The sequence below is a fragment of the Phoca vitulina genome, unplaced genomic scaffold, assembly GCF_004348235.1.
Source record: "Phoca vitulina isolate PV1807 unplaced genomic scaffold, GSC_HSeal_1.0 scaffold20, whole genome shotgun sequence".
Lineage (NCBI taxonomy): Eukaryota > Metazoa > Chordata > Mammalia > Carnivora > Phocidae > Phoca > Phoca vitulina.
Window position 1 is genome coordinate 12,504,219 of NW_022589723.1, and position 25,377 is coordinate 12,529,595.

Sequence of the window (25,377 nt, forward strand, 5' to 3'; positions counted from 1 at the left end):
CTATGTTCTCCTCTAGGATTTTGATGGATTCCTGTCTCACATTGAAGTCTTTCATCCATTTTGAGTTTATCTTTGTGTCTGTTGTTAGAGAATGGTCGGGTTTCATTCTTCTGTATATAGCTGTCCCAATTTTCCCAGCACCATTTATTGAAGAGACTGTCTTTTCCATTGCATATTTTTTCCTGCTTTGTCAAAGGTTATTTGGCCATAGAGTTGAGGGTCCATATCTGGGCTCTCTATTCTGTTCCATTGGTCTATATGTCTGTTTTTGTGCCAGTACCATGCTGTCTTGGTGATCACTGCTTTGTAATATAGCTTGAAATCAGGCAACGTGATGCCCCAGCTTTTTTTTTCTTCTTCAACATTTCCTTGGTGATTCAGGGTCTTTTCTGATTCCATACAAATTTTAGAATTGTTTTTTCCAGCAGATGTCATTGGAATTTTGATCGGGATGGCATTGAAGGTATAGATTGCTCTGGGTAGCATAGACATTTTAACAATGTTTATTCTTCCGATCCATGAGCATGGAATGTTTTTCCATCTTTTGTGTCTTCTTCAATTTCTTTCACGAGTGTTCTGTAGTTCCTAGAGTATAGATCCTTTACCTCTTTGGTTAGGTTTATTCCGAGGTATCTTATGGTTTTTGGTGCTATTGTAAATGGAATCGTTTCTCTCATTTCTCTTTCTACAGTTGCATTGTTAGTGTATAAGAAAGCAACTGATTTCTGTGCATTGATTTTGTATCCTGCCACATTACTGAATTGCTGTATGAGTTCTAGTAATTTGGGGGTGGAGTCTTTTGGATTTTCCACATAAAGTATCATATTGTCTGCGAAGAGAGAGTTTGACTTCTTCTTTGCCAATTTGAATACCTTTTATTTCTTTTTGTTGTCTGATTGCTGTTGCTAGTACTTCTAGTACTGTGTTGAACAACAGTGGTGAGAGTGGGCATCCTTGTCGTGTTCCTGATCTTAAGGGAAAGGTTCTCAGCATTTCCCCATTGAGAATGATATTCGCTGTGGGTTTTTCATAGATGGATTTTATGAACTTGAGGAATGTTCCCTCTATCCTTATACTCTGAAGAGTTTTAATCAGGAAAGGATGCTGTAGTTTGTCAATTGCTTTTTCTGCATCAATTGAGACGACCATATGGTTCTTCTCTCTCCTCTTATTAATATGTTCTGTCACATTGATTGATTTGTGAATGTTGAACCACACTTGCATCCCGGGGATAAATCCCACTTGGTCATGGTGGATGATCCTTTTAATGTATTGTTGGATCCTATTAGCTAGGATTTTGTTGAGGATTTTGGAATCCATATTCATCAGGGATGTCAGTCTGAAATTCTCCTTTTTGATGGGGTCTTTGCCTGGTTTTGGGATTAAGGTAATGCTGTCCTCATAGAATGAGTCTGGAAGCTTTCCTTCTGTTTCTATTTTTGAAACAGCTTCAGGAGAATAGGTATTAATTCTTTGAATGTTTGGTAGAATTCCCCAGGGAATCCATCAGACCCTGGACTCTTGTTTTTTGGGAGGTTTTTGATCACTGCTTCAGTTTCATTACTGGTTATTGGCCTATTCAGGTTGTCAATTTCTTCCTGTTTCAGTCTTGGGAGTTTATAGGTTTCCAGGAAGGCATCCATTTCATCCAGGTTGCTCAATTTATTGGCATATAGTTGTTGATAATAATTTCTAATAATTGTTTCTATTTCCTTGGTGTCAGTCATGGTCTCTCCCCTTTCATTCATAATTTTATTAATTTGGGTCCTTTCTCTTTTCTTTTGGATAAGTCTGGCCAGTGGTTTATCGATCTTATTAATTCTTTCAAAGAACCAGCTTCTAGTTTTGTTGATCTGATCTACTAGGTTTCTGGTTTCTAATTCATTGATCTCTGCTCTAATCTTAATTATTTTTCTTCTAATGCATGGCTTAGGCATCATTTGTTGCTTTTTCTGTAGTTCTTTAAGGTGTAAAGTTAGTTGGTGAATTCGGGATTTTTCTATTTTTTTGAGTGAGGCTTGGGATGGCTATGTATTTCCCCCTTAGGACCACCTTTGCAGTATCCCATAGTTTTTGGACTGTGTTTTCGTTTTCATTGGTTTCCATGAAATGTTTAAGTTCTTCATTGATTTCCTGGTTGACTCAAACATTCTTGAGCAGAGTGGTCTTTAGCTTCCAAGTGTTTGAATTTCTTCCAAACTTTTTCTTGTGATTGAGTTCCAGTTTTAAAGCATTATGGTCTGAGAATATGCAGGGAATAATCTCAATCTTTTGGTATCGGTTGAGACCTGATTTGTGACCCATGGTCTGTTCTGGAGAAAGTTCCATGTGCGCTCGAGAAGAATGAGCATTGTGTTGTTTTAGGGTGGAATGTGCTGTATATATCTATGAGGTCCATCTGGTCCAGTGTGTCATTCAAAGCTCCTGTTTCTTTGTTGATTTTCTGCTTAGATGATCTGTCTGTTGCTGAGAGTGGAGTATTGAGGTCTCCTACAATTAACGTATTGTTATCAGTATGACTCTTTATTTTGGTTAACAGTTAGCTTATGTAGATGGCTGCTCCCATGTTGGGGGTGTAGATATTTACAATTGTTAGATCTTCTTGTTGGATAGACCCTTTAAGAATGATATAGTGTCCTTCTGTGTCTCTAACTACAGTCTTTAGTTTAAAATCTAATTTGTCTGATATAAGTATTGCTACCCCAGCTTTCTTTTGAGGTCCGTTGGCATGGAAGATGGATCTCCATCCCTTCACTTTCAGTCTGGATGTATCTTTAGGTTCAAAATGAGTCTCTTTTAGACAGCATATGGATGCGTCCTGTCTTTTCATCCAGTCTGCAACCCTGTACCGTTTATGGGAGCATTTTTTTTTTTTTATGGGAGCATTTTGGCCATTCACGTTGAGAGTGATGATTGAAGGATATGAATTTATTGTCATCATGTTGACTGTGAAGACCTTGTTTTTATAGATTGTCCCTGTAAATTTCTGTTCTATATCACTCTTGGGGTTGTTCTCCTTTTATAGAACCCCCTTTAATATCTCTTGCAGGGCTGCTTAGTGGTCACATATTCTTTCAGTTTCTGCCGGTCTTGGAAGCTCTGCATCTCTCCATCCATTCTAAATGAAAGCCTTGCTGGATAAAGTATTCTTGGCTGCATGTTCTTCTCGTTTAGTACCCTGAATATGTCTTGCCAGCCCTTTCTGACTTGCCAGGTCTCTGTGGATAGGTCTGACGTTATTCTGATGTTCCTCCCTCTGTATGTAAGGAATCTCTTTCCCCTAACTGCCCTCAAGATGGTTTCCTTGGTTCTGAGATTTGCGAGTTTTACTATTACATGCTGGGTTGTTGGCCTGTTTTCCTTGATCTTGGGAGGGGTCCTCTCTGCCTCTAGGACACGAATGTTTGTTTCATGCCCCAGATTAGGGAAATTCTCAGTTACGATTTGCTGAAATATATCTTCTAGTCCTCTCTCTCTCTCCACCCCCTCAGGGATCCCAATAATTCTGGCATTGGAACATTTCATGGTGTCACTTATTTCTCTGATTCTATTTTCATGGATTCTGAGTTGTTTTTCCCTGGCCTCCTCTTTTCCCTTCTTGTCTCTTAATTTGTCTTCTAAATCACTGATTTGTTTTTCTGCCTCGCTTACCCTAGCTGTTAGATTATCTAAATTGGATCTCATTGATAGCATTTTTAAGTTCTGCCAATTCAGCTTTCATTTCTGCCCTTAGAGACTCTATGTTGTCATTAATCGATTTCTCCATTCTAGCTATCGTCTTCCCAATTGCTACCCTGAATTCTATCTCTGACATCTTGGTTATATCTGAATCCATTTGTAAATCTGTGGCATAAGTCATAGTCTGTGAGTCTTTCCTTTTTGGGGGGTTCCTCCTTCTAGTCATTCTGTTGATGGGTGGTTGAGGGAATGTATAGAGTCCAAATTATTGACCAGAACCCAAGAAAGATGCACCTGTTTTCTAGGGACCTTGGGGTTGCTGGCCTCTTGTTTTCCCAGCCTGTCTTCTGGGGGAGGGGCCTGCCGCACTGTTACTCAGGCAACCCTGTTTGGGCAGAGTTGCCCTGCCCCCTGTTGTGGGGGATGGGCTCAGTGGAAACCAGTGTTTTTGGGCTTTTGTTCCCTGGTGGCTTTCCCTGGTGGCTTTCCGGGTCTCTTCCGAGGGGGCAGAAGAGATCGTTTCCAACCCTCTGTCTCAGAGCAGAGAGATCGCAGTTTGTTCTTCAGTGAGCTCTCCAGGCCACACTATCTCCGTTTCTGTCTGTGCTGCTATAAACTGCAGTGTCCTGGGTTGTGCGAACCTCAGCAGCGCTCCCAGTCCTCTCCTCCAGGTCGGGGCACCTCTCTGCCCTTTGTGCTTCTAAAACCGCCAGCCACCCCCAGTTTGCACGTGGGACCTGGCTGCTCTGGGTTTCCATCCAGGGGACTGCCCTAAAGTCCTTTCCCCATCGCTACCAGTCTGCGAGTCTATGCCTCATCCCCAGCGCGGGAGGCTATCGCTCACCAGTGGTGTAGGATCCCGAGGGCTTGGCTCCCCCCCCTTCCATTTATCCTCTGATATTTGCCTGTGGAATCACAGCTCCCCACTTCAAACCTCGAAACCAATCGCCTGCGATATTCTGTTTGTAGAGATCCAGATCTATCTTCTTACATCTCAGGCTGATTTCATGGGTGTTCAGAGTGGTCTGGTAGATATCCAGCTCAATTCTGGGGACTGGTTGGAATAGGGTCCCCTACTCCTCTGCCATGTTTTCCCTCTCCTACTTATTTATTTTAGAGAGAGAGAGAGAAAGAACAGGGGGAGGGGTGGGTAGAAGGAGAGGGAATGAATCTCAAGCAGACTCCCTGCTGAGCATGGAGCCCCACTCATGGCTCGATCTCCCGGCCCTGAGGTTGTGACCTGAGCCAAAACCAAGAGTCAGGTGCTTAACTAACTGAGCTACTCAGGCGCCCCTGGATTCTGATCTCAATCTTGATTATTATTTTCCCTTCAGCCAGGAGAACTTCCCTTAACATTTCTTGAAATGCAGGTCTTCTAACAACACATTTTTTCAACTTTTGTTTATCTAAAAACATTTTTATTTCATGTTCATTTTTGAGGTATATTTTTGTTGAATATATAAATTCAAGGGGCCCCTGGGTGGCTCAGCTGGTTAAGCATCTCCCTTCGGCTCAGGTCATGATCCCAGACTCCTGGGATTGAGTCCCGCATCAGGCTCCTTGCTCATCGGGGAGCCTGCTTCTCCCTCTGCCTGCACCTCCCCCTGCTTGTGCTCTCTCCCTCTCTCTGACAAATAAATAAATAAAATCTTAAACCAAAAAGAAATTCAGGTTGATTTTTTTTTTCTTTTATCACTTTAAAAATGCAATTCCACTATTTTATAGACAGCACTGATTCTAAGCTAGCCATCATCATTCTTTTTGTTGAGCCCTTGTATTAGTGTGTATTTTTTTTTTTTTTTAAGTAAGCTCTATGCCCAATGTGGAGCTTGAATTCACACCGTGAGATCAAGCATTGTGTGCTCTCCTAATTGAGCCAGCCAGGTACTGGTAGTATGTTTTTTAATTTTTTTTTTTTGGTAACTGCTTTTAAGATTTTCTTTATACATTTGATTTTCATGAGTTTTACTAAGATATACCTTGAAATGGTCTCCTGGTTTTCTTTGTGTTTGTGTTGCTTGAGATTCCCTGAGGTTCTTCAATATGTGGGTTGATTTTTTTACCAAATTTGGGGAATTTTCAGCCTTCATTCAAATTCAGATATTCAAATTTTTTTCTGCCCTTTTCTCTTTTTTTTCCTTCTGGAACTCATGATACATGTATTTCAGACTGCTTTATATTATCTCAGAGGTCACTGAAGTTCTATTCAGTTTTTTTTTGCAATACTTTTTCTCTCTGTTCGTTTAATGCCTTTGAGCTGTCTTCAGGTTCATTGACCCCTTTTTCTATGGTGTTTAGTCCATTGTTCAAAGCCCATCCAGTGTGTTTTTCATTTCAGATGTGTTTTGAGTTCTAGAATTTCTATTTGGTTCTTTTTTTAGTTTCCATTTCTCTACTGGATGTCTTTCCTTTAAATCTCTGTGTGTGTGTGTGTGTGTGTGTGTGTGTGTGTGTACAACAGTTGTTTACAGGTCCTTGTCTGTAGTTTCAGCAATTGGGTCATCTTTGAGTCTGTTTCTGTTGATTGCTGTTTTCCTTGATTATGGGTCGTATTTCCTGCTTCTTTGTATGTCTAGTAATTTTATTGTGTGCTATATGAATGCTATAGTATAGAAGTATGGGTTTTGTTGTCTTTTAAAGGGTGCTGAGTTTTTATTCTGGCAGACAGTCAAATTATTGGTGAATGCTCTTGATTCTGTCAGACTTGATTTTATGCTTTGTCAGGACAGGTCAGTTTTGATTTTGTTCTTCGTCTGAAGGCATGGTTCTTAACTGTAGGACGTGATCCCTATTTTTAAAGTAGGACTTGTAGCATCTCATCTGAATGCTCAGGATGCTCAGTGAAGATTCTCTATTATGGCTGGGCCAAAGATGCATTGTTTTCAAGTGCTTTATGACCTGTTTCTGTTCAGCTCTCATCCCTGCAGCAGCAAATGCTTTCTGTTAGCCTCTCTAGAGTCTTAACCCTGTGTATATATAGCTGGGGCCTCAGCCAAAGACCCAAGAGGAATATCCATGCTGATCTCTCTCCTCCGTTTCACTCCACACAGCTTCTTTGTAGTATTCTGTCTTACAAATTGCAACCACCTAAGCAGCTCAAACTCTGATGATCTCTGCCTCCTCTGCTCACTAAGTTTGCCTATCTCATGTACACCCCTTTTTTCAAGAGTTAGTCTTGTGCTGTTGGTTGTCCAGTGCCTGAAAACAGTTGTCTTACATATTTTTGTCCATATTAAAAAAAGTTTGGGTTGTAAGAGGGTAAGTCCAATACTGGTTTCTATGTCATGGCTAGCAGTGGAAATTTATGTTGTTCTTTTAAAATTATATAAATGGATCTCCAAATTTGAAGGAGCCAAAGTTCATAGGCCAGGTCTTAGGAGCCATATGAGTACATCATTTTAATAGTCTCTTTAGACATGTACCTTATTGCTCAGAGGGTGGAGGTGGTTCCACTGGCTCATATTTGAGCAATTTACAAGCATGTTATATCTGTTCCTGTATGCAGAACAAAGTAACATAAAAATGTTACATCATTGTTTTGTATTTAATGTTCATGCTTCAAGATGATTAATATATTTATGGGCACTTACCAGTTAGAGTTTCATAACTTCCCAAAACATTATTATAAGTAAACATTCATCAGGACTCTGAGTGTGAGCAAACTTTGTAATCAGGAAGCTCAATACATTGGTTAGGGCCAGTAGTTTTACATTTAAATGTTTTTGTTTTTTCAACATGAATCTTGCATTCTTTTTTCTTTCTAAGGATTAATACTTAATTTTGACAACTTCAGTATATATTGAACACCTACTATTTTCTAGGCTTATATCATAATTCATTAGCTAATATTCTTAGCCTCCAAATCGATCATGCAGGGTAAATGGCATTATCCCTATTTTTCAGATGAAGACTAGGACTTTGAGAAATTAGTCACTAGTCCAAAATCATACAGTTAATAAATTACAGAGTCATGATTTAAGTCCTGGTCTGTCTGACTCCAAAGCTCATGCTTTTTATTCTTTTATTCTTTTGGCTGTGCACCAGAACCACTTTTGGAGCTTTTAATAAATATAGATACCTAGGTACTACCCCCTTATTCAGTATGTCCAGAGTGGTGTCTGTTGAGTTGAGGACCGTTGCTTATTATTGCCATCGTACTTCTCCATAGTCATAGTCACTGGATTGTGATGCCCTCTAAGACAGAAACTGGAAGGTTTGAACATTTTTAAGGTTGTAGCCCTATCGTTGGAAAAAGGAAATGCAGACATTTCTTTTTTGGCTCTCAGAGTAGGGACTGCAACTGAGGGCAATAGAGAAGTGAAGAAGGATTAACCTTAAACCTACTATCACCTTTTATAAGCATCTCAACCAGTTCCTCCAGAAATGACTACTTTGAATTTTTAAGTCAAGTGAAATGTATATCTCATTTCTTCTGTCATGAGTTTCAGTTTCCTTATCTGTGAAAGGTATATTTATCTCACATAGATTTAAGGGTGACATGAGATTAGTGCCTGGTTTATACTAAGCAGTCAGAAAATGGGAACTACAGTTATTACAATTAGTACATTATTGCCTCCTTTGGAATTGCTAAATGTAGTCCCAGCCATTAGCCCCCCAACCCCCTAACCAATTATTTCTAACTTTTTAACTGTTGTGTCTCTAATATAGATCCTTCTTTCTTTTCTGATGTCATTTCTAACACTTTCCCCTCACTTCTTTCTTTGCAGTTCCTCTGATATGCCATGCATGCTCCTGTCTTAAGGCCTTTGTGTGTACTTGATGGTCTTTGCCTGAATGTTTTTCCTCCATGTTTCATTCACTCTGCTTAAATGTCTCTTCTTTGAAAATGCCTCCCCTGACCAAACTATCTAAAGCAGAATCTCCCACCACTCTCTATCATATCTCCCTGTTTTACTTTATGCATAGAACTTTTCACTCTGACATTTATATTTTATACATACTCTTGTTTACTTATTATCTACCCAACAAGAATGTAAGCTTTATGGGGGCAATGACTTGGTCTGTTTTGTTTACTGTTGAATCTCCAGTTTTTTATTTATTTATTTTTTCTTGGTGAAAATTAGTTGTTTATCCATTTTTTTATTATGTTATGTTAATCACCATATATTACATCATTAGTTTTTGATGTAGTGTTCCATGATTCATTGTTTGCGTGTAACACCCAGTGCTCCTGAATCTCCAGTTTTTAATAACAGTGCCTAGCATATAATAGACACTTGGTAAATATTGTTGAATGATAAATATTGTTGAGTGATTGAACTTCCATACTGATAGCTCTCCATTATAAAAAATATAAAACCCAGAACCTGAGTAATAGGATAACAGCTGTGTGCTCCAAGTAACTTTGTGTCCTGTGTTTTGTCTTTATCATAACTAGGCTTTGTCATTTTATCTTTGGTACTTTTCCTTAATAATGGCTTTATCAATGATATATATATTTTAGTAGCCTAGTTATTAATATTATCTGATAGCAGCGTGCTATTCTCCGTCAATTTGTATACTTTCTCCTGGCTTTCAATGGTCCTCAATGGAGAGGACCAGGGTAAAATATATAGAAAGTTAGAAATGCTTTAATATAAATTACTGTTTGCAGTCTTTAGTGTCTGATTTTTTTTCCCGCACTTTTATTGACTTCAAGCTCACATTTATTATTTAGTTTCTCTCAATTTAAGAAGTACATATGGCTCTTGCCCTACTGCTTAGTACTTCCCTGAGAATTTACTCTATCATGTAGGTGTAAAAATGTGTAACACAAAATTGATTATAATGACAAATTGAAAGTTATATAAGTGTTAAAGAGAGGGTTAATTCATTAAATTTGTTATATCCATAAAGTGTGATATGTAGTTGTTAAAAACGATAATGTTGAACTGTATTTATTAACATACAAATATACTTACTATTTTTTTAAATGAAAAAAGCAGGTTACAAGAAAGCAAGTATAATATCTTACTTTTGTGGAATAAACATTAGATACTTATATGTGTATAGAAAAAAAGTCTGAACAACCCTATAGAAATTGGAGAGTGAGATTAGCACTCTCACTTATCTTCAAGCCCACTAGTGGTTTTCTAGGTCTTCATTTGTTCTGGTATCACTGACTGTAACTATTCATTCTAACCCCTGGGGGAAGCCTCTGTCTTGTCCTAGGTATAGGTAAATTACCTTTTCCCTTAGTTCAACAAAAACAAGGCTGGAGTTTTTGCCTTTTATTTTTTATTTTAAAGATTTTATTTATTTACTTGAGAGAGAAGAGTATGAGCTTGCAGGAGTCGGGCCAGAAGGAGAGGGAGAAGCAGACTTCCCGCCAAGCAGGGAGCCCGATGTGGGGCTACATCCCAGGACCCTGGGATCATGATCTGAACCAAAGGCAGATGCTTAACCAACTGAGCCACCCAGGCACCCCAAGGCTGGAGTTTCTTAAAAAGGAACTTTTTAAAGAAAGAAAAAATGAAAGTAAACAAAAAGTCAACATAAAAGCATAGAAACTGAAATGTTTACAGAACACACATTTCTTTTTCTTAAGTAGTAGAAGTCTATTTACCAGCTAGCTTAGGTGATGCAGTGTGTGGGGCTCTAAGATCCCTGTGGCAATTCTTTACCCAGATCTTTCTAGCCAAGCCTATTAAATTGGAAGTTTTTTGTTTGTGTTTTTTAATTATTTGTTTAGTTGAAGTATAGTTAACACTAAATTGGAAGTTTTGATTCAGCATTACCATTGGGAATGTTGTAGAAGAAAATGGGATGACAAAGAAGGATAGGTATAAAATATTAAATAAAAATCAGATTATAAGATAGTATGTATGATAGGACCCTACCTTTGTTTAAGGTGTATAGTATAATGCATAGGAAAAAATCCCCACAAAACGTTAAAGATCTTTGATAGTCTTGAAATGATAACAGTGGTTACCTGTATGTGGTGGAATTATAGTTTTAAATTTCTTTGTGCTTTGTGCTTTTTGTAAATTTTCTCCAGGAACATGTATTATTCATTTCAAACTTGTAAGGGCTCCATATTACTACTCTGTTTATACTGTATCTAAACCCCTCTGGGTGTTTTACAGAGGCTCTTTTTAATCCAGCATTTTTTTCCCACCTATCTAGATCATAGCTTTGCCTCCAAATAGTCACCTTGTTCTTGAGCAGGAGGCATTATTCTATAAAGCTAAGGACATTTGTAATTACTTGTTTAGTAGTGGAGATGCTCTCTCTTGTCTTCTGGTTTGAGTAGTGCCAGAGCTAGCTATGGTGATACAAATCTATAAAACAAATTTGTAGATTGTGACTGACTTCTCTTTCCAAATATATCAACCAGATGCTTAGTGTCCTTAGAGTGTTAGCAAATAAAAATTATATTAATTAAACCCAGCAAGCTACTGCTCTTTTAAGATGTTAGCTGATTGTTATTTAGCTGTCTTATGTGCAGAAGTGGGTGTTGGACATTGAAGCTAGAAATAGAAACAGGGTAATGGGAATACAGTGAGATATAGAAAACCTCAACTTTCTGTAAATTTGAGTAAGTTGCTTTCTTAGAGTGAATTTTAAACTCTTGAGTACTTAAGTTTAGAAATCTATGTAATAATAAATGAAATACAGTCATTGAAACAAACTTTCAAGATTATAAAAATAACCCAAGTATACTAGTTAGAATTCATTAGGCTGTGGGGTGCCTGGGTGGCTCAGTCTGTAAAGCATCTGACTCTTGATTTTGGCTCAGGTCATGATCTCAGGGTCATGAGATCGAGCCTCACATCCAGCTCCATGCTGAGCATGGAGCCTGCTTAAGAGTCTCTCTCTTCCTCTCCCTCTGCCCCTCCCCCCCAAAAAAAGAGAGAAAGAAAGAATTGATCAGGCTGTGTTATATTAACAAACAACTCCCAATTGCAGTGGCTTAAAACAAGAAGGATTTATTTATTGTTCATTTTACAGTCTCATGCAGGTTGGATGCTTCTGTTGTAGCTCTCCTCCAAGCAACGTCTCTTCCGTTATTTGATATCATTCATCTTCACATGTAGCATCCTGAGTTTTGGCAGAGAGGGAAGAGAGATTGTAGGTGATTTGCACAGATTTTATCACCATACCTGGAAGTGGCACATTCAGTTTCACTTATATCCTCAGAGTCAGAACTTAGTCTTACGGCCCCTAACTGTAAGGAAGGCTGATCTTCTGTGCCCAGGAAGAATCTGATGAAATAGGAACACATTGTCTCTGCCACCAGAATAAAATGTGGCACTAATCATATCTTAGAGATGGGCTCTCATCTGTTTCCCTTCTCTCTAGTTTCCTTCTTTGCTCTCTGCTTTTCTATCTTGTTAAGCTGCCCAAGGAAACTGTAGAGTTAGTGGTAGTGAGCGGAAAATGATCTTTCCCTGTTGCCTTCATTTCTTAAGAGAATAAAGTCCCCGCTAGACATGTGTACATCTTTCTTAGTGAAGCTCTTTGTACAAAATACAAATTTTCCCTCTTCAAAAATAAAATGCAACTTGTTCCATCAGTCATCTTTAGTTTTTATTTAAAACCTGAGCAACTTACAGTAGCATATTCTCATTGCTTCACCTAATCTGTAAATGTCAATTTTTATTTATCAACAGAAAAAGATCTTGCTGTATCTGAAGAGATTCATTTATTTATTCATCAAATCTTAGCTGAGCTTTTGTTATGTGCCACTTATTCTAGGTGTTGGGGATATAGTGTTATACAAAACAGAATTCCAACTATTTTATATCCTGGTCAGATTTATTTGTCACCAAAGTCTGTGATGGATAGTACAATGTATCACTTAGTAACCATAAGTTAATTAGTTAATATATCAACTACAAAGATTATAAAATTAAAATAAGTATCATAGGATTAGTGCAGTCCAAATAGATTCATGATGGTTGGTTTTTAGAAATCATATGGACAGGAATAATATGGATCTCTTTTTTCTTTTAGCTCTAAGGAAACCCTCTATTTCCGTTTCTCAATATGAAAGTCATCAAGCAATCTCCCATATTCCAACTGGACAACCTCTCTCCCCAAATGTGGTTCCAGGTATGAAGTCTTATTCTTAAAATTCCATTTGAAAACCAATTTACTGGTCAAGTGTTGTTATGTAGTGCATAAAACATGTCATTTAGTGGCATGGTGAGGTAGCATTCATTCTTCTAGTTAATGTTATATATTTCCCAATGATTGATCGAAGCTTGGGGAGAAATAATCATTTAAAAATGCACTTTGTCTAAAGTGTTATTAAGAGTAGAAGAATTATTTGTTCTGCCACTCTGGACTATATTCCTTTTCATCTCTGCCAGTCTATATGTATTTACCCTTTTCAAAATGTGTTGAAATTAATCTCATAGAGTCCTTCTATTAACTACTATATCCATCTGTATTCAACTCCCTACTCCATACTTACAAATGTATCTGTTTTCTACTGAATATGTATTTGATTTTATAGAAATGTTCCCTAAAATGAGAACTGATATGATTAAAATTAATTATAGTAAGGATCTAAATCAAGTTTTTGATGAGGAAGAAAGAGGAGTGGGGGAAAGCAAAGTTATATCCAGGAGTTACCAATAAAAAAGAATCAAGAGTTAACGTGGGGTGCCTGGCTGGCTCAGTTGGTAGAGCCTGTGACTCTTGATCTCTGGGATTGTGAATTTGAGCCCCACGTTGGGTGTAAAGATTACTTAAAAAATAAAATCTTTATGAGGTGCCTGGGTGGGTTAGTCGGTTGAGCGTCTGCCTTCGGCTCAGGTCATGATTCCAGGGTCCTGGGATCCAGTCCCACACTGGCCTCCTTGCTCAGTGGTGAGCCTGCTTCTCCCTCTCCCTCTGCCTGCCGCTCCCCCTGCTTGTGCGTGTTGCGCTCTCCCCCCCCAACAAATAAATAAATAAAAGCTTAAAAAAATGACTTAAAGACTAGAGATCTCTGATAGCAATACCAAGTTTGAAGGGAGAAAAAGATACAGCTCTTAATGCCATTTAAATCTTTGGGTTTCTACTATGTATCTCTTTTTTGGATAGGTTTATAATCAGTATTAGAGATACTTACCTAGAAATGATTAGTAAACTTCACACAGCTAAAATCACATTGGCTGTAAGATTTGATTAAAGAAATTAGAATAAAGCCAAAAAAAAAAAAAAAAAAGGCTACCTGACTACTCAATATCAGACAATATTGATACATTTTCTTAAAGCAGGTCTTGTGAAATTCCTCTGTGAAATATGACTTTAGTTTGATGTTTTTATGCTATAGATTCTCATGGACATCACAATGGAAACCCTGGAACTTCAAAACAGAACCCTTCCAATCCTCTTCAGCGTTTAATTCCAGGCCCGAACTTGGAGAGTGTACCCAGAATTCAAGCAGATATACTAAAGCAAGCTACCAAGGATAGAGTTGGTGATTTCCATAAGTTGAAGCAAAGTAAGAATCAGTTGATGAATGTTATGCTGAAAAGATTTAAATATAATATGTTTACAAGGCTCAATTAGGGTCTTCATTATTATAATCTCCAATGAATGTGAAGTTATATGCGTATAGAAAGTATGATGGTGGTAAAATTAAAAGGAAAGCAGGTTTTAAATGGGTAGAGATATTTTAAAGAAGACTCTCAAAAAAAGCTTCTCATGTTTTCCATTATTAAATAATAAACTTCAGGTGAGTTGATTTTTTAAAAATGCCATTCGTTTTTATGACTATAACATTTTTTTGGAGAAATGAGAAAAGATATGTTTTGTTAGGCTAATGAATGAAAACTTTGCTTAGGAGGAGAAGATAAATAGTTTTGAAAAATGAATTCTGGGAAATATACAGACCTGGGGAGACTGCCATAGTAGAAGGCTCAATGCTACTGCCTTTTCTGTTCCCTCCAGTTGTAATTTGCTTCATTTAGGTGTTAGGAGAGAAGTGAAAGAAATTGAACAAATAAAGTATCACTGCTTAATTGTTTCAGAGGTATCAGTTTTGATAAGTGGACAGTAGCTGTTAATCTGCATAAGTCTCTAATTGGCAGGTTCTTAGGAAGTATAAGAAAAAATCCTGGTAGTAGAATTTGGACAGGATGTATCTCTTAGGTCAGTTCCCTTAAACTATACTTTTCACTACTTCTGCTTTACAAGGCTTTGTACAACTACAACTTCTGAACGGACAGAATGTCTAAAAGCTGCAGTTTGCCTTTGTTTGCTCTTTTTGATGGTTTCTGTGGCAACAACTGTTCAGAGCAGTGTTTAGGTAGTTATTTGTGCACAGGTTCCTTGTACAGTGAAGACTGCATGATGTTACATTTTTTAAATCTATTCAGGGTATTTTTATTGGTCTTTTGACAGTCGTTCATATTTCTTCATCTATATGAATATATACTTTGCATACATTTAACTAACTTTCCTTCCTTGATATTTTAAAGCGCATCCATATATGTTGACTGAATCAAGTATCATCTGAAAAACATTTTTTTAAAAAGGTTTATTTATTTTATTTTTGCCCATGAGTGAGAGAGAGAGAGAGAACAAGCAGGGGGAGGGGCAGAGGGAGAAGCAGACTCCCCTCCCCACTGAGCAGGGAGCCCAATGCAGGACTCCATCCCAGGACCCTGGGATCATGACCTGAGCCGAAGGCTGATGCTTAACCGACTGAGCCACCCAGGTGCCCTGAAAAACATTTTTATTAAACAATTGGCTAAACATAGGCTAAAAACAAAAATTTTTTTTTTTTTAAGATTTTATTTGTAAGTAATCTCTACACCCAGCGTAGGGCTCGAACTCACAACCCCGAAATCAAGAGTTGCATGCTTTTCCGACTGAGCCAGCCAGGTGCTCCTAATGTTTAAGTACAATGAGGGGCACCTGGGTGGCTCAGTTGGTTAAGCGTGTGACTATTGATTTCTGCTCAGGTCATGGTCTCAGGGTCATGGGATCGAGGCAGCCTGGCGGGTGTCTGCTTCTCTCTCTCTCCCTCTGAAATAAATAAATCTTTAAAAAAAATACAGTGAAAAGATTTTTCTCTAAGTCTTATTGAGGAATTGGCCTGAAAACTTTTGTCTCAACAGAAAGAGGTAGTAAGGGCAAAACAAAATATCTTAATTCATTATCTTTTTTTAGAAAAGATTGTATTTATTTATTTGACAGGTAGAGACATAGTGAGAGAGGGAACACAAGCAGGGGGAGTGAGAGAGGGAGAAGCAGGCTTCCTGCTGAGCAGAATCCCAGGACCCTGGGACCATGACCTGAGCTGAAGGCAAATGCTTAATGACTGAGCCACCTAGGCGCCCCTTAATTCAGTATCTTAATTCATTTAAGACTTTCTTCTAAACTTACAGTTTTTCCTGAAAAACTTTTTATTGTTGCCATATCTATATTTTTTTTACTGATCTTTGGGTAAAGAATGTGATTGGAAAATAATTGCCAGGAAATTTTTATTCTCTACAACTTATTTAAAAGAGCCTGTTGAGTTTTAAACTCTTACTCCAAATTCTCTTCACTGTATCTACAGAGTTGAAATCAATGGGAGCACATTTACATTAGCATTATCTTTACATGCATTTTAACCTATCAAATAGTTACACGGTTGTTATATTAAATAGATATATACATATACACATACACACGTATATAGACACATGCATATATTCCATTGTGCTTAAGCAATAATAAAAGTTCATTTAGCTCAACTCTTTTATTGATTATTTAAATTATTTCATATTTTCTCATGTTAGTTGTCATGGCTATGAATATCTTATTTTCAAATTATTTCCTGCTTCTCCTACTTTGAGTGTGTTCCTTTAAAAGTAGTCCCCAAACTGAAATTCCTAGGACAAAGTACCTAACAAGCTTTATAGTTCCAGTTACATATTGTTAGATTGTTCTCTAGAACCAGTTTCACAATGTCACTGGAGATTTTAAACTTATTTATTTCCCTATGGCCTGGCCACATTTGCTTTTTAACTTCTTTATAAGGCATTTAGAATATAATGATTCCTTAAAGATGTTTCAGTAAGCATTTACTTTCTGGTAGCCTCTCCGTTTTTATGTGAGGATTTTACTGTAATTATTTCTTGGTTTATAATCTGTGCATCAGTTTTGACCACTTAGCCTGATAACTTTGGATATTGATCCTATTTCTTTGTGTCAAATCTTTATAAATAATTCAGATATTAACCTTTTATAAATTACCTTTACCACAGTTTTACTCTTCCATTGCCTTTCCTGATATGAGACTTCGTTATATTTTATCATGCAAGAATTTTTTAAATTAAAAATAATTTTTAAACTGTGGAAAAATGCATGTAAAATTCACCAAAGTATACATTTTGTGGCATTTAGTACATTCATAATGTTGGGCGATCATCACAACTATCTAGTTCCAGAACATTTTCATCATGCCGAAAGAAAACCCTGTATCCATTAAGCAGTCACTCCCAGTTCTCTCCTACCCACAGTCCCTGGCAAAGACCAGTCTGCTTTCTGACTTGATGGATTCACCTGTTCTGAATCTTTCATATCAATGGAATCACAATATGTGACCTTTTGTGTCTGGCTACTTTTACTTAGCATGATGTTTTCAAAGTTCAGCCTGTTATAGCATGTATCAGTACTTTATTTTTTAATTGCTAAATTATATTCAGTTATATGAATACATTTTGTTTATCCATTTATCTGAATTTGAATTGTTTCTAGTTTTTGGCTATCATGAATATGCTGTATGAACATTCATTTGCAAGTTTTTGTTGAACACTTGTTTTTGATTCTTTCAAGTGTATACCTAGATATGGAATTGCTGGGCTATATGGTAATTCTGTGTTTAGCTTTATAAAGGAACTGCCAAAGTATTTTCCACAGTGGCTGTACCATTTTACAGTCCTACCAGCAGTGTATGTTAGCTATTTCTCCACATCCTTGCCAACTTAGTACTTTCTGGGGTTTTTTGTTTTATTTTTCACTGTTGACATCCTAGTGGGTGTGCAGTGGTATCTCATTGTGATTTTCTTTTCTTTCTTTTTTTTTTAAAGATTTTATTTTTAAGTAATCTCTACATCCAACATGGGGCTTGAACTTATAACACTGAGATCAAGAGTTGCATGCGCCACTGTCTGAGCCAGACAAGTGCCCCTCATTGTGATTTTCATTTGCATATCCCTAATGACTAAGGACATTGAGCATCTTTTCATGTACTCATTGGTCATTTGTATAATTCTCTTTGGAGAAATGTCTGTTCAGGTCCTTTGCCCATTTTTTTAAAAATTGGGTTGTTGCCTTTGTTGTTGAGTTTTGAGCATTCTTTTTTATATTCTGGGGACTAGATCCTCATCAGACATATGATTCACAGTTATTTTTGCCCATTCATTCGGTGGTCTTTTCACTCTTTGATAGTGTCCTTTGATGCACAGAATTTTTAATTTTGATGAAGTCCAATTTATCCCTTGTTTTGTTGTTCATGTTTTTGGTGTCATATCTAAGAAACCTTTGCCTAATCAAAGCTTATGAAGATACCCCCCATGTTTTCTTCTAAAAGCTTTATAGTTTTGCCCCTTATATGCAGGTTTTAATCTATTTCTTTTTTTTTTTTTTTAAGATTTTATTTATTTATTTGACACAGAGAGAGAGATCGGGAGAGCAGGAACACAAGCAGGGGGAGTGGGAGAGGGAGAAGCAGGCTTCCTGCCGAGCAGGGAGCTCAATGTGGGACTTGATCCCAGGACCCTGGGATCATGACCTGAGCCGAAGGCAGACGCTTAACGACTAAGCCACCCAGGCGCCCAATTTCTTTTATTATTTTTAATCTAAGTTTTATATATGATATGAGGTAAGGATCCAGCTTCATTCTGTATGCAGGTATTAGTTGTCCCATACTATTTGCTGAAGAGACTCTTTTTTCTCCATTGAACAGTTGGGACATCCTTGTTGAAAATTAATTGTATGGGTTTATTCTGGACTCTCAATTCTGTTCCCCAGATGCCACTACCACATTGTTTTGTAACTTCGTGGTAACTTCTGAAATCAGGAAGTATGAGTCCTCCAACTTTGTTCTTTTTTTTTTTTTTTAAGATTTTCTTTATTTGACAGCGAGATAGAGAGAGAGTACAAGCAGGCAGAGCGGCAGGCAGAGGGAGAGGGAGAAGCAGGCTCTCTGCTGAGCAGAGAGCCCGACATGGGACTCGATCCTAGGATTCTGGGATCATGACCTGAGCTGAAGGTAGCCACTTAACCAACTGAGCCACGCAGGCACCCCTCCAACTTTGTTCTTTATAAAAGTATTTTGATGACTTGGGATATCTTACAATTCCATATGACTCTTAGGATCTGCTTGTCTGCTACTCTAACAAGGCAGTTGGCTTTTTTTTTTTTAAATTCAGTTAGTTCTATACCCAATGTGGGACTTGAACTCATGACCCTGAGATCAAGAGTCACAAGCTCTACTGACTAAGCCAGCTAGGTGCCCCAAGGCAATTGTTGAATCTGTAGATTAGATTGAGGAATATTGTCATCTGAACAATAGTAAGTTTCCAGTGCATGAAAATGGGTGTCTTTCCATTTATTCAGTGTCTTTAATTTCTTTCAGCAATGTTTTATAGTTTTCAGTGTACAAGTCTGTGCCTCCTTGGTTAAATTTATTCTTAAGCATTTTATTCTTTTTGATGTTGTAAATTTAATTCTTAATTTCCTTTTCAAACTGTTCATTGCTAATGCACAGAAATACGACTGTTTTTTTTTCTTGGCTTTTGAGGTTCTAATTTTTATGCAAATTTCTAAAGATACGTAATATTTGGTTTCATCTTAAAAATTTAGAATGTGGTATTTTATTTTCATTATTGTAGCAATAATAGCTATGGATCAGTGTTTTTATATAATCAGCATATATAAACATCAGCATATATAAACATGTGTATATATATACACACAAAGTCAGTACTTTGAATATGATTCAAAATTTCTGTGCCTATTTAAAATCAACTGCATTTTTCCTTTTCTTTTTTCTTTTTTTACATTTTGACCTCCTTCACCCATTTTTCCTATCCCTACCTCCACCTCTGGCAACTACCAATCTGCCCACTTTATCTATAAGCTTGGGTTTTTTCTTTTTTAAAAAATGTATAAGAGAAATCATATGGTATTTGTCTGTCTCTGTCTGACTTACTTCACTTAATATAACGCCCTCAGGGTCCATCCATATTGTCCCAAATGGCAAGCTTTCCTTTTTTATGGCTGAATAATATTCCATGGGATATATATATACCACACAAGTTCTTTATCCATTTATCCATTTATAGACACTTAGATTGTTTCCATCTCTCTCTTTTTTAAAAGAAGATTTTATTTGAGAGAGAGAGCACACGTGCGTGGGGGGGCGGGCAGAGGAGCAGTTTCTGCACTGAGCGTGGAGCCCAACATAGGGCTCAATCTCACAACCCTGAGATCACGACCTGAGCTGAAATCAAGAGTTGGACACTAACACACTGAGCCAACCACCCAGGTGCCCCTCCATCTCTTGAGTATTGTAAATAATGCTGTAGTGAAGATGGAGGTGCATATATCTTTGTGAATTAGTATTTTCGTTTTCTTTAGATAAATACCCAAAGTGAAATTGCTGGACCATATAATAGTTCTAGTTTTAATTTTTTGAGGAACTTTCATACTGTTTTCCATGGTGGCTGTACCAATTTACATTTCTACCAACAGTGTACAAAGGTTCCCCTTTCTCCAAATTTCTCCAGTTATGGCTGATTTTTGTTTGTTGATCTTGTATCCTGCAACTTAGCTGAATTTGATAATTAGGTTTTTATTTGTATATATTCAGGTATATCCATCTTGACTCTTATGAGAACCTTCATTTCTTTTAATCATCTGTTCTTTATCTGGACATAAAAGTGCTCTACTCAGTCCAGGTTGTTGTCTGTGCTTCTGACCAATTGATGGTAGATCTGAGGTTCCAACAACCCCTTCCTTGAGTTCAATTAATTTGCTAGAGTGGCTCACAGAACTCAGAGAAACATTTTATTTCCTAGATTACAGGGTTATTATGAAAGGATAGAACTCTGGAATAGAAGAGATGTATTGGAAGGTATGAGGAAACTGTGGAGTTTGGCTCTCCTCACTTAGGAAATTCCAAATGTTTTAGGAGCTCTCTGCCAGAAAAGGGATAAAGACCAAATAATATTTCTTATCATAAATCAGAATATCACATAAGGGCTTGAAAACTGCTTTATAATAATTTGAGCTTAGAAATTTTTAAAAATCTAATTTTTTCTCTGTTCTTCCAGGATAATTTCACTATTAGTTTATCAAGTTCTATAAGTAGTCCTCAGTAACATTACTGTAGCGGTCCCCAGGTGGCTCAGTCAGTTAAGCATCCAGCTCTTGATTTTGGCTCAGGTCATGATCTCGGAGTTGTGAAATCTAGCCCCGTGTAGGGGCTCCATGCTGGTCTGGGAGTCTGCTTGGGATTTTCTCTCTCCCTCTCCCTCTGCCTCTCCTACCCCTCTCCCTCTCTGAAAAAAAGAAAAAAAAGACAAAAGACAAAAAAAGAAACCTTAGTGTATATTGAATTAAATCTACAGATTAAGTTGGGTAGTATTATATTATTTACTACTTTTAGTCTTTACATCTAAGGCTCCATTTATTCATGCTTCATTGTAGTCTTGTGCTTTTCTTTGAATATATATCTGACTTCCCAAGTTAAATCGATGTCCAAATATTTAACTTTTTTTTCTCATTATTTAAAAACGGACTGTTTTGTATTTTCAAGTTGTACATCACTATTATGTAGATTATAATTTACTTTTTGGTATTTCTCATTTCTTGCACCTTTAAATTGCTTATTCGTATGTCCAATAAATTCTTTTTATAAGGATTTTGGAAAGATATATTATCATGTTAATTGTGAAAGTGATTTTATTAAATATTTATTTTTCAGAGAGTAAACACTATTTAATCATAAAGGGAAATTTTTTTTTTAAAGATTTTATTTATTTATTTGACAGAGAGAGAGAGAGGGAACACAAGCAGGGGGAGTGGGAGAGGGAGAAGCAGGCTTCCCGCTGAGCAGGGAGCCTGATTCGGGGCTCAATCCCAGGACCCTGGGATCATGACCTGAGTTGAAGGCAGACGCTTAACGACTGAGCCACCCAGGCACCCTGGGGAATTATTTTTTAAGTGTAGTTTTCTTCCTTTCTTTCTTTCTTTTTCTTTCTTTCTTTCTTTCTTTCTTTCTTTCTTTCTTTCTTTCTTTCTTTCTTTCTTTCTTTCTTTTTCTTTCTTTCTTTCTTTCTCTTTCTCTTTCTTTCTTTCTTTCTTTCTCTTTCTTTCTTTCTTTCTTTCTTTCTTTCTTTCTTTCTTTCTTTCTTTCTTTCTTTCTTTCTTTCTTTCTTTCTTTCTTTCCTTTTCTTTTCTTTTCTTTTCTTTTTCTTTCTTTTTTACCTATATAGCTTTCTTGTTTGGTTTTATCCTTCTCAAAATCATATTTCCTAAAAAGTTTCAAAATAATAGAAGAATTATTTGAAATAAACTTTTAAGATACAAGGAACCTGTAGAGATGACCTAATGCCCTACTGCGCGAAGTATAGGTCAGTGGACCAGCAGCATCCGTGATTGTTAGGATTTCAGGCCCTACCCTAGACCTTATTTCAGGCCCTACCCTAGACCTTATTTCAGGCCCTACCCTAGACCTTATTTAATTTACATTAAAGTTTGAGGCTCTTCTCTAATGTGATTCCCTCATTTGACAGAAAAGAAAAATTAGGTCCACAAAGTTTAATTTGCTTAAGGTAAATAATGGAACAACCAAGACTATTATCTAGGTTCCTTATCTTCAGGTTCACTGCTTTTCCACTGCATCATACCACCTCTTCTACTTTGGAAGTTTTGGAAACATTCTTTAATATTTCCTTTTCTTGTTCTATTTCTAAGAAGTTCCTAATCATACTTTAAAGCCATGCTCTGCTGTCACCTGTTTGGTAAAGTCCTTCTTCATATCGTTAGTAATCTTGATCGTATCAATTACTCCTTCCTCATACTTCTTCAGTCTATTGAACATACTTTCATTAATGTATATCCCACACTATTCTGTAATAAACTGTTGTAGGGAAGGAGAAGTTTTCCTTGACCTTCTTAGGGTCTCTGACCAGGTCTGAAAGTTTAAACTGACAAAGACAGATTAACAGGAAGAAAGCATACAAATTTATTTAATGTAAATTTTAATGATGCAGGACATTTCATAAGAAAATGAAGACCTGAGAAATGGTTAAACCTGAGTGTTTTTATGCTAAGTCAGATGAAAAGTGGAAAGATGTGATAAGACAAAGGGTGTGAGGTAAGTGTAGTAAGCTGGGGGAAATGTAGCAAGGCCTATTTGTTCAGATTCTTCTTGGTGTTGCTCTCTCTTGGATGTAAAGATGTTCCTTCCCTCTAGGTACAAGGAGGGTACCTTTCACATGAGGGTTTTATGACCTGCTTCAGGGGAAGGTCAGAAAGTCCTTCCTTCACATACCATTTCTCAAATTCCTTCAGCTTAAAATATTTAATATGCCAAGATATTGTATTTGGGGGTAGAATGTCCTGAACCCTGTCATTCCCCCATCTGAAACTTCAAGAAATATCGTTCCAGAAACTGAATTGGTAGACTGTCCCATAATTCATTGAACCTGTCTCTGTCCTGAGTATTTCTAGGGAAACAAAAGAAAAACAACAATTAATGGTTGGAACTAGTTTTTAGCTCAGAAGGCAGTCAGTTAAGAAGATTTTCTAGATGTTGGACTTGAGGCATCTTCAGATGGAATAAGGACAAGGCACTGGAACTATGACAGATTTTCCTGGTTTACACTTTGAATGTCTCTGGCAATGTCATCAGGTGATCTGGTGAATTTTCTTTTTCTTTTTTTCTCCTTTTAAAGATTTTATTTATTTGTTAGCGAGAGAGAGAGCACATAAGCAGGGGGAGCGGCAGGTAGAGGGAGAAGCAGACTCCCTGCTGAGCAAGGATCCCGATGTGGGACTCAATCCCAGGACCCCAGGATCCTGACTTGAGCCGAAGGCAGACTCTTAAACGACTGAGCCACCCAGGCATCCCGATTTGGTGAATTTTCTAAGTGACTCACATAGGAAGGCACAAAATTTGTCCATACATGAGCTGTTGTGGCGATTTCTCTGAAGTTTGCATCAAATTGTCCAGCTTCAGTTTGCAGGGCTTTGGGAAAAGGACAGTTTTAATTTTTAGTAATTCAAAGTCAGAGTGTGGGAAGAAATTGGAAACTTTAATTTGAAGAGTTGTAGCTAGATACTGGGGGAAACTAGAAGGATTCAAGATGCAGTCTGGTTAACAAGTAGGTAACAAAATCCTTTTTTTTTTTTTTAAAGATTTTATTTATTGGGGCACCTGGGTGGCTCAGTCGTTAAGTGTCTGCCTTCGGCTCAGGTCATGATCCCAGGGTCCTGGCATCAAGCCCTGCATTGGGCTCCCTGCTCGGCGGGAAGCCTGCTTCTCCCTCTCCCACTCCCCCTGCTTGTGTTCCTTCTCTCGCTGTGTCTCTCTCTGTCAAATAAATAAATAAAATCTTAAAAAAAAAAAAAGATTTTATTTATTTATTTGAGAAAGAGAGCAAACAAGCACGAGCAGGGGGTGGGGCAGAGGGATAGGGACAAGCAAATTCCCTGCCAAGCAGGGAGCCCAACACAGGGCTCCATCCCAGGACCCTGAGATCATGACCTGAGCTGAAGTCAGACGCTTAACTGACTGAGCCACCCAGGTGCCCTAGTAGGTAACAAAATCTTAAAGACAATGAATAGGACTAGAATTTAATACCCATGAGGGTGTGCTATAGTTTTTTGTTGAAGCATCATTTTTCTCTCTATCACCGCCATTTCTATCAAAGATAATCAAAGTAAGACTAATTTGTTTGCAGAATAAGGCTAGTCTCGGGGCACCTGGGTGGCTCAGTTGGTTAAGCGACTGCCTTCGGCTCAGGTCATGATCCTGGAGTCCTGGGATCAAGTCCCACATCGGGCTCCCTGCTCAGCAGGGAGTTTACTTCTCCCTCTGACCCTCCCCCCTCTCGTGTTCTCTCTCTCATTCTCTCTCTCTCTCAAATAAATAAAATATTTTAAAAAATAGAAGGCTAGTCTCGTTAAAGTTGGTCTGATTATTTATATAAGTGCAGCAAGAATAGTGATTGCCCACATAGGTCTTTTGAGTTTGTTTGCTGGAACTTTTCGTAAGGAATCTCAGATTTGAATTTTAAAAGCCTCTAGAGGTTAGGAAGCCAAGCCAAGGAAAACCCAATAAATATTGACTTCTTATAGTCAATCTTAGATTTGCAAAGCTGGTCACACTGGATTTTATGCATCATTCTCAAGTATGACATTTAGTCAGATCCTTGGTAATATAACTAAAGTTTCCAAATGTGTCCTAATACCAGGAAAAGGGATTCTTACTGAACTTACCCAAATAACTGTATTGCACGAAAATAAGATTACTCAGAGTTTCTGAATTCTCGAGAGATCAGGTAGGGAGAAAAAAATTGTTTATCTTTATTCACAAAGGTATATTTTATCAAATTGCTTTAACTTATAGATTGCTTAAGAGAAAAGAAAAAAAGGTTTCCTTAAATCTGAAAAACGAAACCAGCAACATTGGATGGTGTGTCCTGAATCCTGTAACTGTTCATTTACCCACCTTCTGTATTAAAGTGGTAACTTCTTGAG

General features: G+C 37.5%; 1 protein-coding gene across 2 annotated transcripts in view; it reads left to right on the forward strand.

Annotated features, from left to right (window-relative positions):
* GOLM2 (golgi membrane protein 2) overlaps window positions 1-25,377 on the forward strand; it is a 113,319-nt gene that overhangs the window by 60,075 nt on the left and 27,867 nt on the right. For both annotated transcript variants that reach the window (XM_032417004.1, XM_032417005.1), the window contains exons 7-8: window positions 12,634-12,732; window positions 13,943-14,113. In XM_032417004.1, coding sequence (XP_032272895.1) covers window positions 12,634-12,732; window positions 13,943-14,113 — 270 coding nt within the window. The remainder of the gene's footprint in view (window positions 1-12,633; window positions 12,733-13,942; window positions 14,114-25,377) is intronic.